Source organism: Protopterus annectens, chromosome 6.part0 (assembly GCF_019279795.1).
Source record: "Protopterus annectens isolate FY-2018-M chromosome 6.part0, PAN1.0, whole genome shotgun sequence".
Lineage (NCBI taxonomy): Eukaryota > Metazoa > Chordata > Ceratodontiformes > Protopteridae > Protopterus > Protopterus annectens.
In genome coordinates, this window is record NC_056737.1 from 286,826,820 (window position 1) to 286,843,317 (window position 16,498).

At 34.0% G+C, this 16,498-nt stretch overlaps 1 protein-coding gene across 1 annotated transcript in view; it reads right to left on the minus strand.

Moving 5' to 3' along the window:
- LOC122803823 (neurexin-3-like) overlaps nt 1–16,498 on the minus strand; it is a 2,450,564-nt gene that overhangs the window by 53,100 nt on the left and 2,380,966 nt on the right. Inside the window, exon 16 of the mRNA XM_044073508.1 lies at nt 15,366–15,539. Within this exon, the coding sequence (XP_043929443.1) occupies nt 15,366–15,539 (174 nt within the window). The remainder of the gene's footprint in view (nt 1–15,365; nt 15,540–16,498) is intronic.

The window sequence follows — 16,498 nt, forward strand, 5'->3', positions numbered from 1 at the left end:
ATTTAAGACATGGGCATATAAAGAGTTTTGTATTACAAACAGTGTTACTAGTTATATTATGCATTATGAAGGCTTATGCTGACAACAGTGCAAGAGTTAGGCAATGCCATCATCAGACAAGAGTTTAAGGAAGAGTTCTTAAATCCTGATACACTTACAAGGCAATTGTTCTACAAGCTACAATTTTAAATTTTATCTAAAGATTTCAAGGTTATAGAGGGTTCTTATGCATTGGCCAACACTCTCCAATCCTGGCTACACATCCATACCATAAGATGGGCATAGTTGTATTACATAGAAATTTGGTGACAAAAAATGACCAAGTCCTAAATAAAATAAAAACTTGTTATTTTTGGGCAAGGGCAGTGCTCTTGCAGAAGTTGCTTAGCATAATTAACTTTAAACAGCAAGTTATTCTTATGCTTGAGTTTCTAAGAGCTCAAGAGAATTGTTTTATTAGAATAATTTTACGTCATTATGAAAAAAGTAGGGCAAGCTGATTCAGTGTGTAAATCAGTTTATAAAATATATGAATCAGATTGGCTCAGGGACTGATCCCAGATTGATTTGGCAATAACATGGCTTTGATGTTAGTGATATGAAGGTCTGCATAAAAAGGTGACTGTAAAGGTCACCCACATGGACTGTGGAAACAGAGAGGAAGGCTTTTCTGAAACATGGCATCATTGGTGACTGTGTAGTTATTTCAGTGATGGCATGATTAGTGAATGAGATCAGGTCTGCATTTATAATGATTGGAGTCCTACAGCAAAGTTGGTGTTGTTGAAGAAACCAAACATATCTAGAGAGTGGATTTCAGTAAGGTAATAAATTGGGGTAAAAGAGACTGGTCATAAACTGAAGATGTGAATTTGTACCTACTTTAAGTAAGAGAATGATGAAAGACTTTTGCCTCAAAGATTCTGAATAGTGTGTTGTGAAAAGGACCATAAATACTACATCTAGTGAGAGCAGAGGTTTTGTAGAATTTATTTAAGCAGTGTGATGCCCATTTTGTTGACATGCACCGTATTTAGTACACTTACAAATAAATTTGCTTTGCAGATACCTAAAGGAAGTAAAAGGTGACTTATTAAGATATGCATTACCAGGTTTGCTATCATATGTTCGATTGCACCTTATGTGAGTTATTGTAATTCTGAAATATATGAGAGAAAATAAAAGCATTTACTACAGAAAATTTTGAATGCAGATGTGGAGAAGGTCGAATGCTATGCTATTCAAACACTGCCTGCACTTACGCAAGGTGTAGTATTCTGCTACACACACCGAAGACTGTTTTTGCATGGGGGCAAGCCCCCTGCATCCCCCCACACCTCCTGCTACTTATATATGCAAATTCCAAGATAGCACCACAGTGAGGGAACAGATAAATTTCCCAATCCCCACTATAGTGCGATCTGCATTAAAATATTGAAATTCACAACAGCAAATGCTAGAGTGCATTCACTGTAGTGCATTTCAACATTTTTTTTTCGTTTATTTCTAATGTCGAATTGGGCTTTCGGACTTACATAACTCAAATGAAGTCTGATCACCCTTTTGATTATAAACCACATTGCCACTAATGATGTGGTGCCAATGCTGGGGAATACACTGTGGATAAAGGTTGCAGCAGAAGTGAATAAATCATTAAAGAGCTGGTTAATGTACATTGGTCACTGCAGACCAGACCCTGAGAAATTAGTGACACAAAATTTTGCTCGATGCCGATTCCTACCATAGACTGACCTTTTCCCAGAAGACACCATGATTTTTCATTGTTGGGTTTGCAGTGTCTGGAACAAGAAGTTTTAGTGAGTTTTACTTTATTCTTGAAGGTATTTCTTAAATTAATGTATGATTTGCGGGCATCTTTTTACATTATACCAAAAGTCCATCTATGTCTCATTGGGACCTTAAAAATTCTGGACAATAAATTTAGGGCTATGTCACTGAGATTTCTACTCATGCAAGGAAAATATCTGTTTACTAAAGACAGCAATGACTTAAAGTGAATGTGGAGATAGTGGAGGATGACTCATTACCTAAGATCCTGAATACAAGAGGCAATCAGCAAGACACACTTCTAAAAACAAGTAAATTATTACAAAATGGTTTTACAAATTTTATGACCTAAAGGTATGGCTCATTCCACCTGCTAATTTACATCTTCAGCAGACAAGTTTTGCATTTTACCAAGCACCATGACTTGATACCTTCTGTGAGGGACTCTTTCCTTGTGTATAACACTCTACTGAGGTCTTGCTAACTCAACAAATGTGTCACATAGTTTTCTAAAGCTTACCATTTCTGGCTTAGTTAATTCCTCCTATGTTACACCCCCATCAGAGAAAAACATTAACATTTCAGTGAATAACTAGCTGGATGCACTAATGTATCAGTGTGACTACAGTGGCTAGACTTTGAAAGGTTAGTGGAATCCTATTAAAACTATGAAATATGACCTGTTGTATGATATAACTACATAATGCTTGAGGTGTATGGAAAAAAAACATGGAGATAAATGGTGCAAGCTAAGAAGGAATGCATATCAACATGGAATATGTATCTGTTGAAATCAAATGCTCTGGCCTTGCTTACTTCCATAAATTTCTCCATATAACTAGGAACAAGTGGTCCATATTTTTAAAATGACAAGAAGTATGGAGACAGCCAGTGCTGGTCACAATGTATGTGGAATGTTATCATTGTTCAGTCAAAAGCAAAGACTCCACAAATTGTGTTCACTACAAAATAACAGTAAATTGATTTTATAATGCACATTGCTCTTTGAAATGCTTCTGCAATATGAAATATACTTTATGGACACACAACATAATTGTTATCTGTGTGTGTGTGTGTCTACGTGAGTTGCAACATATAATTACTTTGACATAGGACATACACAGACCCAAAGACATGCAAAACAATAAACAGATTTTAATATGAAATGCTTTATTTTACATTCTGAAAAAAAAAGGTTGTGGCTTATAAGCATAGTTTTCATTAGCGTTCATGTAATCATTTAAGAGCTGTGAATCATTCAGGGTTTCCTGATTTACTATGTGTCATACATATACAAGCGCATCATCATTTGTGGTAATGCTTTCACAGTTCTACACCACTGGACATGCTCACTACTGAATGAGTTGCTCAAATATTTACAGTTAAATACTCATCTGAAAAGCATTTTTAAACATTGATGAAATAAAATAATATTATATACATGTCAAGGTTCATGAATGCAATGGTCCAGTTTATTTTTATTATATTATTTATTTCATTATTCTTCTTAGTAATCTTAAGTTTTATCTCTTCCTTTTACATAATAAGAAAGGCATTATTGTTGGCAACCTTGCAGTAGCACCACACATGTATGAGTGATTATTTAAGGTGTCCCCATGATTCAAGTTTTCCATTGTTAATCAGTTTAATTTAATTTAATTTAATTTAATTTAATTTAATACCCATATTTCCAAATTGCACACACACACACACACACACACACACACACACACACACACACACACACACACACACACACATGTATGTGTACGTCAGATATTCTATATATCTATTCCTCTTTCTCGCCCTCTCTCTCTCTCTATATATATATATATATATATATATATATATATATATATATATATATTATTTATACTAACACATATCAATATGCAGAAACATCAATATACATTTCATTGATTACTACATGTCAAATCCCACAAATAATAAATAAATAAATAAATATACTGCAAAAGAGAAACAAGCACTTTCTTACTTTCTTTCTTTCATGAATGGAAAGCCAAAAAAAATAAATAAATAACTGAACATACAGACGTATTTTATCTAAGCAATGGTACTATTAAGGAAAAGTTTTTTGTTAAGATAATATGTGTGGCTGGGATTAGGTTTAGTGACAGGGTTGGGAACAACACATATGCGTAAGGCTGATACAATCACCTTTGTGCGCTAACCTAATCCCAACACTGCCTCAAACCCCACCCATCCACATTACCTTAACAAAAAGCCTTTAACTAACAGTACCATTACACTAAGCAGGTAAAATCACACAGACATTGTACATATAACACCAGGCATACTCAGTGCTAAAATTATCACTTTATCTAACTCTGATGCTAACACTCTCATGCACATACGTGCCAAAACATTCACACAGAGACGTCACTAAATATATTTCTTTATCTTGCCCATTTTCGAACCTAACACTTCTTACCTGCATGCACGCATACTTCACACACAACAGAACATATCTAAATCTCTATCTATCTATGCACATATGCACACATATACACATTCAGACTATAAACAGGGACAGGAGTCCATTGCTTGCCATATCAACGCTTGTAAAGTCGATAATGGAACTGGAAATTTTTTTCAAAAAGGCAATAATTTTATCAGAAATAGTTAATGGCACCCATACGGTGTCTGAAGTTTCTAAACAGACAGTGATGTCTACTTATGTTGCATAAGGGCAAATCTCTAAAACCTCAAAAGGTAGGGATCTTTATATGCTTTGTAGACTAAAATAAGGTCTCTTCCAATCCATCTGTATGGCAAAGGAAACAAATATAAACATTTTAATTTACCACTACATGTAAACTCTTAATGTTAGGTATTTTCCAATTATTTCCTGCTCTAGTGCTCACATTTGCTTTCACAGAAGTTGTGTTCTTGGATACCAAACAGGATATCTACACCCTAACTGATTATGACTATCTAAAGAAACTTGTATCAAGGGAAAACAAGTGATACAAAAATTCCACTGATTTGAAAACATGTTTATGCAGGGATTCAAATACAATGGATTATATTTAGCAGTTTTGTCTCATTAATTAAATCCTAGCAAATAAAAAACAAACATGTGACCTAAAAACAGTGAACAAAATCCTACCACCTGTTAATAACCACATTATAAGATATTTACATAGATGAATCATTTACTTATCAAAACATAGCTAAATGGGCACAATAACTATGTTAGAGAATTTGTTTTATAATTTTAATTTTAAACCACATTTGCCATTGATATGTTCATGAATCCCTGGCTGGAGAGCAGCATTTCGAGTTGCCAAAAATTACTTTCATTTATTGATGGATCGATGTAATTATTTTACAATCTTGGCTTACTCTCACAAGAACAAAAAAATACTTCAACATGTCTGAATAAATCTCTCATGTTCATTCTTTTTTCTTATATGGGAAAATTTCTCTTTGAGGAGTACAGTTTGTAGGACCAAAAGGAACTAAAAATAAGCATGTCCCAAATGGAAATAAAAACAGTGGAGGTCTGTATAGGAAGCCTTTTTGACAAGGTTAGTTAGCTGATGAGTACATTAGTGACGCATCCTTTTCCTGTAATTCGTGCCTCACAAAGTTTAAACTGTGCATGATAATATTATTTATGATGTGCTTTATCCTATGTAGGCAGAAACAAAGATTTTGAGAGACGGTCTTAATCCGTAATTGAAATTAAAATGAGAAGCTAAAAAAAATTAAGATCTTAATGAATATTTTAAGGTGGATGCTTAAGTGATTACTAGAAGAAAGCTGCTTATGCAATTACTAGAAGAAACAGCATTAACACCTAACTAGTAAATTCAGGAGAAGCTAATGGAGCAGAAATGTTTTTTTTTTTAGACTGGACACTGACTCAGACATTTCCTCTACTGATAGCTCCAACTTATCAGTTAGGTCCAAACTGGTGACAAAGCCAATGATAACACAGAAAAGATTTCTCATGAAATATTAGAATCCTGGAAGAATATGCAGGCAAAAAAAAAAAGAGAGGCAACAGAACATGAAAACATAACTAAGCTAGCACATAAATGCAATATAATCAATACTTTTATGCCTTCTGCTAGTAATACTGACACTCAACATTAATATTGCAACCATTATCTTATTTTATTTTAATAATAATTTAAATTCTTTTACTTTGAATTCATTCAAAGATAATAGGAAATCAGTAACTGACTTTCAATTTTGTATTAGAAAATAAAACTTGCATCATTTATTTAAACACATTTCTGGTCTTACTGCATAGAAAGCTGAATTTTTTTATTAAGTATAGTAAGTTTAATCTGTAGAATAAGTAGAAAAGAGAATGAAGGCCTAAGGTCACTGAGAAAGAATAGTGTTAAACTGCAGTATATGAAAGCTGATGGTGGCAGATGCACTGTTATAATGGATGCAGTTAAATATATTGCCATAAAGTAATAAATATGGAACATTAGTAACATTAATGTAGGGATGTTTCCCTGCGTTTTTGTAGATATTGTAGATGTACTGTTCAGAGACTTAATATATGTGTTGCCTTTATAGAAATTAGTTATAATTCAAATGGTTAATATAAATGTAATTTGAAAGAGTAGTCTACATAGCTACTTTTACTCATGTTTTTGCATTTTACATGGAAACATGCAAGAAATTAGTCCTGTCATAAGATTTAGGAACATATACTAGCATTTAAGACTAAGATGAACATTTATACTTTACTCAGGCACTCTGTGGAATGTTCTAGTTTCATTTTTTTACAAGGGTAAGACTATAGAAAAATGGTGCTAGTGACAGAATGAATGCTAGAATGCAAAGACTTTAGCAAATCAAACTCAGTGCTCCCATGAACTAAGCCCTGATAGCATATTATGTATACAGCCACATCTGTTAATCATTTACTATATTATATATAGTTACTGACTTATTACTTAGCAGTTGGACTTTATTGGTTGTTTTAGGAGACATAGTTGTTGAAAGGTTATTTAATGCACTGTTTCATTATGTATATTTTTCTGATGAAGTTTTAATCAAAATATATAAAAGCATGTGAGATCCTGCATCAGTTCATCAGTTTTAATTATACAATTACATAGTAAGACATTATTAAAATTACTAAAATACCCATAGATATGGTATCTCAGTCCCACAGATCAATCATAAAAGTTAGATTTTCATCTCCTAGTACAATCAGGTCTTTAAATACTTCTATTATTTTAAGTTGATGATTGTCTATTAAATATTGTCCACCTTGCTATTACAACTATTGCAGAAAAATCATTCATTTGATCTTATTGACATTTACAGTTGTTATCCTTAACCCAGCAATACAAATCATGTCATGTAGTTTTAAGAATGATGACATCTTCTGAAAAAGCAATATTCTTCCTGATTGAATGTCATCTATATAGATGCTACACAAATTATTTCTGCAACTATGACATTATTGTAATATGTTAAATTGCAAGTCATAGACCTGCTAACTAGAAACAGACCTCTTAACTGTGAAAGTATGTTGTGCTATATTTACTATACTATTGTCCAAAAGTTCTTCATTTTATCTGTTTACAATTAATTTCTTTCTATGTATGACTACACAGGGCAAGTGGCTTTTAGGTCTAATGATTTAAACATGGTACTTGCCAACTTTATTCTTATAGATTGTTCTAATAATAACCCATCAGAGGTAGTAGCCATTCCTCACATATGGTCACAGATATACAGATAAGTGAATAAAGATGGACAAATGGGCATCATTTATGTTGTCAAATATTCAGATAATGATGTGAAAGAAAAGACTGGCAAAAGAGATTGAATATGAAATAATTGCACAGTGCCAGTCTTTGCATGTGCGAGATCGGGGTATACTGGAGAGTGAGAATTTGCCATTTTCCCACTGTAGCAGAGTCATGGAACTGGTATATGTAAGAAGCAAGGAGTGCTTGAAGTACAGAACCACGCCCAAAAAAACTTGATGTGTTCCAACTTTACTTGTTTGTTTGAGCGATCGTGTTTTAATGACATATTTCTATTGTTGTATGTTTGAACACTTTTATTTCAAAGTGAGGGAGAGAGATACAGAAAGACAGAGTGGTGCACATTTGTAGTAACAGTAATATGTGCAAATCAATAATTAATATATGTAAAGGAGTAAGCAATTCTTTTGAAAGATATGTGTATTCATGTTATATGCATAGGATATGGCAGCACCTTCCTTACTTTTTTAAATAGTTTTTAAGGTTTAATTATTTGTTTCATTTTTGTTTCATTTTTAGACCATAATTAGTCATTTTGACTTGAAGCAAAACAAAGCCAGTCACTGTTTACCAGCATGCATTGTATTTTGTAGACATCACTGTTATGCTTATGCTAGGTTTTCTTATCCTATAATAAAAGATACCATCAATATTTCAGTTCAATTTTAGATTAGTAGAATATGTTGTAGAAATAATAATTAAAACAAAAATTATCAAACTCAACTAAAAAAAAAATTTCTTGTAATCCATTTGCTGCATACCTGCAGTGAGAAAATCGGACACTCATGTAAAGATGAATTCAGTGACAGCTACCCTAAACAGCAGGTCATAATTGTTACCATACACAGAATACATGAAATGTAACACACCTTAAAAACTGAAAAGTAGTACAGTGTACTGTATAAATGGTCCACTTCTACAATGGACTACATAGCATTTTGCCTGAAAACCTGTATAATGCTGTTTATGATGTTCGCATCATTTTTACGCCCTATCCCTGTAATAGTAGCAAAACTGGAATAATAAAATGTGTATAATTTTTGTGTGATTACACTATAACAAGAAATCGATCTTTTTAATTATACCTCCCCATTTTTTTCATTCAGTTTCAGTTTCCTTACACTGAGACCATGGAATATTGGTTACTGGATATTTATCCTGGAAACACAGCTTCAAACTGTTATGTATTCTGCTAGAAAGAATGAAAATCTTTTAGCTGTAATGCAACAAATATACTTGAAGATCTGAAACTTGATTACTATCAATATCAAAGAAAGTTGCAAAGCGTTCCTAAATACAGTCATAAAGCTACAGACTGTCTAATGCCAACAAACTGCAATTAAAACTATTAACTTTGTTTAATTATACTAATAAGTATTTGCATTTGTCTTTGCAAAGATTGCAACAGTTAATTGTTTGATTTAATCGCTATATTGTTATGTTTTAATTTCAGTGATCTGTTGTTTGCCCCCTCTAAATGCGAATACAGAAGACATGATTATGGTTGATTCTGTGTTGTATCAGTAGAAGCTTAGCTAGAATATAGTCCTGAATGCAGGCAGCCAGATTCCCTTTTTTGTGATGCTGTTTAGCACCAAGGTGGTTACCTGCGTGTTATGGACTACTGCACAGTCACAGGATATACTTTCCAAGAAGCAAACACAATACTACATATATCAACGTTTACATTTTGCTAAATAAGCTGTTCCTATACTCATTTTTTAAATATGTTCAAACAATATGTGATAATAATTAACTGTGTCTGGAAACAACGTATCTAGCAAGTTGTAGTATGATGTATACTAACATGTCTTACACTATACTGCATATAATATACAGTTGTACTTAAATATGCTACCAATATATGCAATCCCATATGAAATGCAGGAGGAGAAGGGAAAATGGTGGGCACACTGTAGGTGCTGTCAAGAGTATGCTTGGCTAACAATATTAATTTCCTGAACTGTAATCATACCATGACTTAGGAATGTAGTCCATAGTATAAGAAATCCAAAATATTTGGAGAAATTAAACAGAGAGAAACCATATATCACAGAATATATTTTGATAAACAACACTAATTTCCCATACCCTTTTCATAAATATATTTGTACAAGTGCGTAATAATAAGTAATGTTGAATGGTAATGATGTATCATGGTAAGCTGCAGTATGACGTAATAATGTGTGTTACACTATACCACATATATCACAGAATATGTTTTGCCAGTTTACAATCCTTATTTCCCATCTCTATTTGATAAATATATTCCTACAAGTTTTGTAACAATAATTAATGGTGACTGGAAACAATGCATATGGTAAGCTGTAGTATGATGTATGCTAATATGTGCTTCGCTATACTACATATATCACAAGATATGTTTTGGCAATAAAAAAAACTTATTTCTAATAACCATTTCATAACTATCATTTATAGTTGTGTGTAATATAGTCTTGTGAATGAAAATTATATATATATATGATACACTATAGTATGATATACCTATGTGTGTTACACTATACTGAATATGTCACAGGATATGTTTTGCCAGTAAACAATCCTTATTTCTGTAAAAGTGTGTAATAAGTAATGGCAACTGTAAACAATGCATATGGTAAGCTATAGTTGTTGTTCTTCGGCTTTTCCCGGTTAGGGTCGCCACAGCGGAACTCTGGTCCTTTAATGATTGGCAGTAGATTTTTACAGTGCTGAGGTGCCAGCTCGACACCCAACCTTCAACGAAGGCACTCTCATTCACGCATGTCTTTTGAATGCCACTCTACCATGGGGAGGACATGCAGACTCCACACAGAAGGCTCTCCAGCTATGAATCGAATGGGAGCACCTCTTGCTGTGAGGCAACAACGCTAAGCTATAGTGTGATAAATTATTATGTGCTACACTAATATCATGCAGGTAAACCAGTACTCATTTTACTGAGGTAACACCAGCTCAGTTGACAACAAATATTCAATTTATTTTCGAAAGCTTTAACATTCATTTAGGGTAGATGTCTAAACTGACTTGACCTTCCTGGTTGCCATTATGGACAGTGAAATGACCCTACTGATACGTTATGGATATTTCTAAAAATGAGCTTTTGTTTCTGTTTTCAGAGTTACAGAAGTGATAATCATTCACTTTCTGTGTTGAATATACCCTCATAAGCAGTTCAGTTAGTGATTTTGAAGACACTGATGTTTGCCCCAGTAAACAAACTGCAGTCTGGTTAACATCATGAATATCTATAAACAATATTAAAAAAGCATGTTAACATGAATCATTTTCACTTGCTGAATGTGGCAATAAATGGTCTTCAAAAGCATGAATAAATAATGTTAGTAGCACAAAGGCATGAAAAAATATAACTCAAATTATATTTTTTGAATTGAATAGAAATAAATTAGTACATGTAAATCACTTCCATTTCAGAACAAGCTTAGAATCAATAAAATCTAAAGTGGATAATGTAATTCAGAGTAACACCTTCATAACCATCTCTGCCTTTAGTTTTTCAGACAATCAACAAACTCCCAAAAATCTTACACAACTTTGGTCTATAGGGAAATAGTTTCCTAACATGTAAAACAAGCTTTATAATACAGGTAATACCAAATGAAAACCTTGTTCTAACACTGCAAAGATTATTAGCATTTTTTAGGTAATATTAAAATGCTAAACAGTTCTAAGTATAATATCACTTTGGGTTTCCCAGAATTATCTAACACTTTCAAAGTATCATTCTATGCTTTTTTATAGAATGCAGTAAACTCTGTTCTTCAATGGAACACAACAGTGACATGCATAGAGAACCGCAGAAAGCATCATGAACAGATATACCTTATATAAAGATTAAGAAAAGTTTGCATGCAAGATTTAAAAAGTAAGGGGAAAAAAAGATTGCATTTGCTAATCCACAGGAACATTTATGGAGATGATAGTATATTATATATACCTCAAAGCAATAGCAAAATATTTTGTGCTCAATGTGTTCATTGACTAAGTGGTTCGAATGAGCAGATGCAACACAGAATGAATGGTTAAGGTCTGCCTTTTCATGCTTTAGCCTTTATGTTGAACTTGGCAGTGGTTTCTTATTTAAGGAGGTGAGTTACAGTGATGTCACCTACTTGACAAGGACATTCTGTCACTATTCTTTTATTCTTTTTGGGCACATTGCAAGAAAAGTGTGACAACCACAATTTTTAAATGCACAAAGATGTTCAAAGTAGGCACAGCAATCTGCAAGTAGTGCTCAAGTGCTGAAGTAGGATGCAAGAGTTGCAGTCGACAAGGTTAAAAAGTGCTTTTATTCTTCAAATTTGCATCACGGTGCCTTTCTGTCATAAATTAAATTGTTTGGCTTTGAGCAGCACAGTAGCATCTCAAAAGAATAATGAATTTTAAAACTGTTCAGCTGCTACATGGAGGACCTGAAGTTCTTTTTTTTCATTTATGATTTTTTAAGTATTGATGTAAGTTTATTTTTTTTAACTCAAAGTTGTTGATGCTAATGAATGTGCAGCTTACAAAGAAGATGGGTATCTTGATGTATAGTTTGTTCTTCCCAGGAACATTCTCTAATAAGAAGCTGACAAGATGGCCTGGTCATATGATTATACTGTCTAACATGATTTAGTAACTCCTGTTTATTTAGGAAGATATCATAACACAGGAATGAAGGCTAAAATGTGGATGTGATGGTATATCAAAGAGTGGGAATACAGACAGTTATACTGATGTAAAATCTTCTTGTAATCAAATAGATCTACACTCTAAAATGCATGAAGTATTTGTTTTCAGGTATGTATTACAGTTCCAAATTGTTACAGTTTCAGATATGTTTCCTTAAGTTTTTCACTAAAATATGAAAATCTGCAGTGTGACAAATATTGATTTTTATTTATTTATTTTTATTTATTTGTTTATTTATTTTTTTTGTTATGCACATATGCTTACTATCTGTCTTTATGTCTCAAGTCATGGCTGAAAAGGGTCTTTTGGACCAGCCTGCCTACCTGATTAAAAAATGAAATAAATAAATGTGCAGATATAAAGGCATCTTTCCAAACAACATAGCAGGAAAAATGCTTAAAATGTAGACACCTTTCATACAATAGTCTAAGAACTATTAACCCTGACTTTTAGGACTATCAGCAACCTAAAACATCTGTGGTTTCTTTCATTTATCCTCATGCTACTTTATCCAAAAATGAAGGTAAATGAAATATTTTACAAGCAAAACACGTTTTTTATAAGCATACAGATATGCTATTAATGTTTAAACATTTTATTAAATGTGCAAAACAATGCACCTGTATTAAGAGAAGCCATTTTGCAAGAATTCTATAAGCTAACTAAACTACAAACATATATTGTACACAGATATGATTTACAAAGAATACCACTTCTCTGAAATTGTCTTCCTCTCCATGTAAAAAACAGACTTACTCTATTCATCTGTAATCTGAATGAGCGAATTGGAAATCACAAGTTCTCCCCTGAATTGGCACCATTGTAGCTTATGGACAGGATGACATTTAAGTGTCTAACTACCCATAGATTATTTGTACTAAATATTATAAAGGGCTCTAGATTAATCACTTAAAATAGCAGGGCTAGAACTTATTCAGAATGCATGGCTAAGCTTCTGAAGATCCTCATGGATCATTAGCCTAGTAAGTACCTATGAAACTATATTATTTTTTTTCTGATGTTTTGCCCATGTAGTCTCTGAGGTCCAATGGTTAAACACATATTTCATGTATTTATATGTTTATATTTGTTAAATTGGGTAAAGCAATGATCCACATGGATGTTTTTCAGGCTCTGTCTGGGAGCAGTGTCTAGTCAGAGGACCAGCTAAGAATCACACAGTAAGCAAAAGGAGGCTGAAGGAATCAAACCATTGACATTAATATCTCATGGGCTTAATCCTCTATACTGTGTGTTATACTCGCAAACTATAATCAGCAATCAGTACTAAATGACCCTGGGTGGAATCAGCTTATCTTCAAAGAAAGACAAAAATGGCGCTTGACTTGTGAAGAAATGGCATGTGAAATATTTGAACTCATTCTACTACCAACCAAAAATCTATGTCTGAAACAAAAATTCTACTTAGTTTCTTCTGACTTGCATATAGTGGGCAGCAAGGAAATAATTTGCATTATTTGTTAAAAAAGTGAACTGCATTCTGGTATTTAAGCCACTCAGACACATGCTAACTAAAAGGTGAACTCTCCAAGAAGTCAACGTCTAAATAAGTTATTGCCTCTCCACATACCTGACACCATGAAGCAAGGTAATATTTAGGGATGTTCTAATGTGTTTCAAAGAAGTCTGTGTTCCTCACCCATAGCAAGTGGCAACTGGCAAGAGAATGGAATTCTAGAAGGGCAAATCTTAAGGAAAGTGAAAGTGAATAACAGAGAGGAGAAATAGAGAACTGAGTGGTCCATTCCGAGGATAAACAGATATGGAATGCTATGTGCAGAAATGAATTATCAGTGGACTCAGGATTTCTGCACTGAACAGGACTATAGCATAGCTTGCTTTGGATAATTATCTGTCCTCTTCTACAGAAGCTATAGCAGTGTCCAGACTACAAGAAACTACTAAGCACAGAAGAAGAAGAAAAACAAATGTGCAACAGACAGCTGAAGTGCTTGCTGTAGCCTTCCATACAGTCACTGTAGGAGCAGTTCTTGAACTCTAGGCCTCAGATACCTAATACATGTATTAAAGTTGTGTAAGCTATATGGAATACCTTAAAAAAGCTGTTCAGTGTGCTGAGACCATAGTCCCTCTCTATCTTGAAAGAACATTAGAAGAAATGAACTGTAACAGGCATAATGTGAGGAATGCCACAGTTGTGCTTCTAAGCTAGTGAACAATGCATATCCTAACATAATGTAAAAACAAAAAAATAAACAAACCACTGAAGAGAAAAAAATAGGCAGACAACCAGGTTATCTTTTTTTAAAATTCTTGTTCTTCCGGTTAGCGCTTTCATCAAGCCTCCATACACCCAACTTCATCAGACCTGATGGAGGTTTGACGAAAGGGCTAACCGGAACAACAAGAATTTTAAAAAAAGATAACGGTTGTCTGCCTAATTTTTTCTCTTCATATCCTAACATCACATATGTGTAAAATCCTTTGAATTATACTTGCTTGGTGTTCTCCAAGAATGAATTACATGATTCATTTCGTGAAAAGCTCATCCTTATCACCACGATTATACACTAGATGCAGCTACATCAACAATTATTTCATACAAAAAGCTAACTTTTAAACATGAAGCTAATATTAATAAAAAGAAGTCTTAGAAGCCTTCAAATGTCTTGCACGGCCACTTCTTTTAGATGCTTTTTTGTTTCCCCCGAGTTCTTGAGTCCTCAAGGACCATCTTCTGAGCTCAGGTTTGGCTTGGTTTGAAAATATATAATTTTCACTTTGCTGTGCAATGCAGATTAATTATGTCTGTAGCAAACAGCCAGGGTCCCAAGGAAGTGACATCACTGTTGTGGAATGTCCCATGAACTAGTTCCACATTATTGCATCAGAGCAGCGAGTCCACTGGAAACATAAGCAGCACTGTATGGCATGCAGCAATGAGGAAGAGGCAAGTGGAGAGCTTTGCAGATGGGCATGCACGAGAAAACTGAGTGGTGTTGGTGGTGGTGGTGTTGGTGATCATGATGGTGGTAGAGGAAGAGGAAGAGGAGGAGGAAAAATTACTGATGGAGCTGATGAGGAAGTATGGACTCCCTGACCTAGTATTGTTCATAAAGGAGACAGTACCTTCACATCCACGCTCAATCTGTCCACTACGGTGCAATGCATCATTAATTAGGTCTGCTAAGCGCCCATTCAGGTCAACTGATGCCAGACATCCCTGAAAACCATCTCGGGAAGCTACAAGCTTTGGCAGATTACTGTACATGCTATGTGGAAGGCCTGCAATATACAGATCTCCTGAAATTTAAAAACAAAGAAAAATGAATGTTACTAATTTTAATGTCATCACAGTTACTATCCGACCATTTCTATCATGCATTTAGTATTGAGACTTATAGCAGTAGTATTAACACACGGACTGCGATCAGTGCACACCCAAGCAATCCATTCATTTCTGTAATAGAATTTAATATTCACAGTGTATAACATGTATTACAAAATATCATGTCTACAGCATGCTATGATATGATTGCCATACATATAGGATATTAAAAAAAGCAAGTGATAACCATTGCCATCCTCTGCTCCCCATGTTTTTCAAATATAAATGGTCTTGCCTTTGGCTACTTTTTCCATTTGCTGTACCTTATCCATAATATCTCACATATAGCTGTCGACTATTTATGTTCCACAAAAACAAGTTTGGTATGCCCCTGCTGGTCAGTGTTATTAGCTCATTTTTCCTTAAAGATACATATCCTGTTGCGCTCATTTGAATCCTATTAAAAAAACGACATGCCGTGAACAAGACGGTGTGGAAGACAATTGTTTAGTTTACCAAGAAAGCATAATGGAAAAGGAACATCTACATTAGGCAGAAGGCTAGCAGGATAAACAGCAGGAGGCGATATGGCAAGACAAAGACACAATCATATAGTATTTATATGAAATATCAAGTCTGACAGGGAGAAACAAGTTTCTAAAGTAATTAAGGAGATGCAAAACTGTTGCTAGGTACATTATGGAGTATATTAGGGAGTATATTAGGGAGTATATGAGGGACTATGTTACAGAGTATACGGGGGAGTATATGCCCTACTATAATTAAGAAGAACAATGACTTAGAAACTAAGCTAGGTCCTACAGAGTTTACTGGACCAAGCTTAGCTAGGGCAGCTGAGATTCACTGTTAACAAGTGTGGTGTAATGCATTTCAAGGGTACAGACAGTAAAGGTGGATATCATTAGTAGATGGG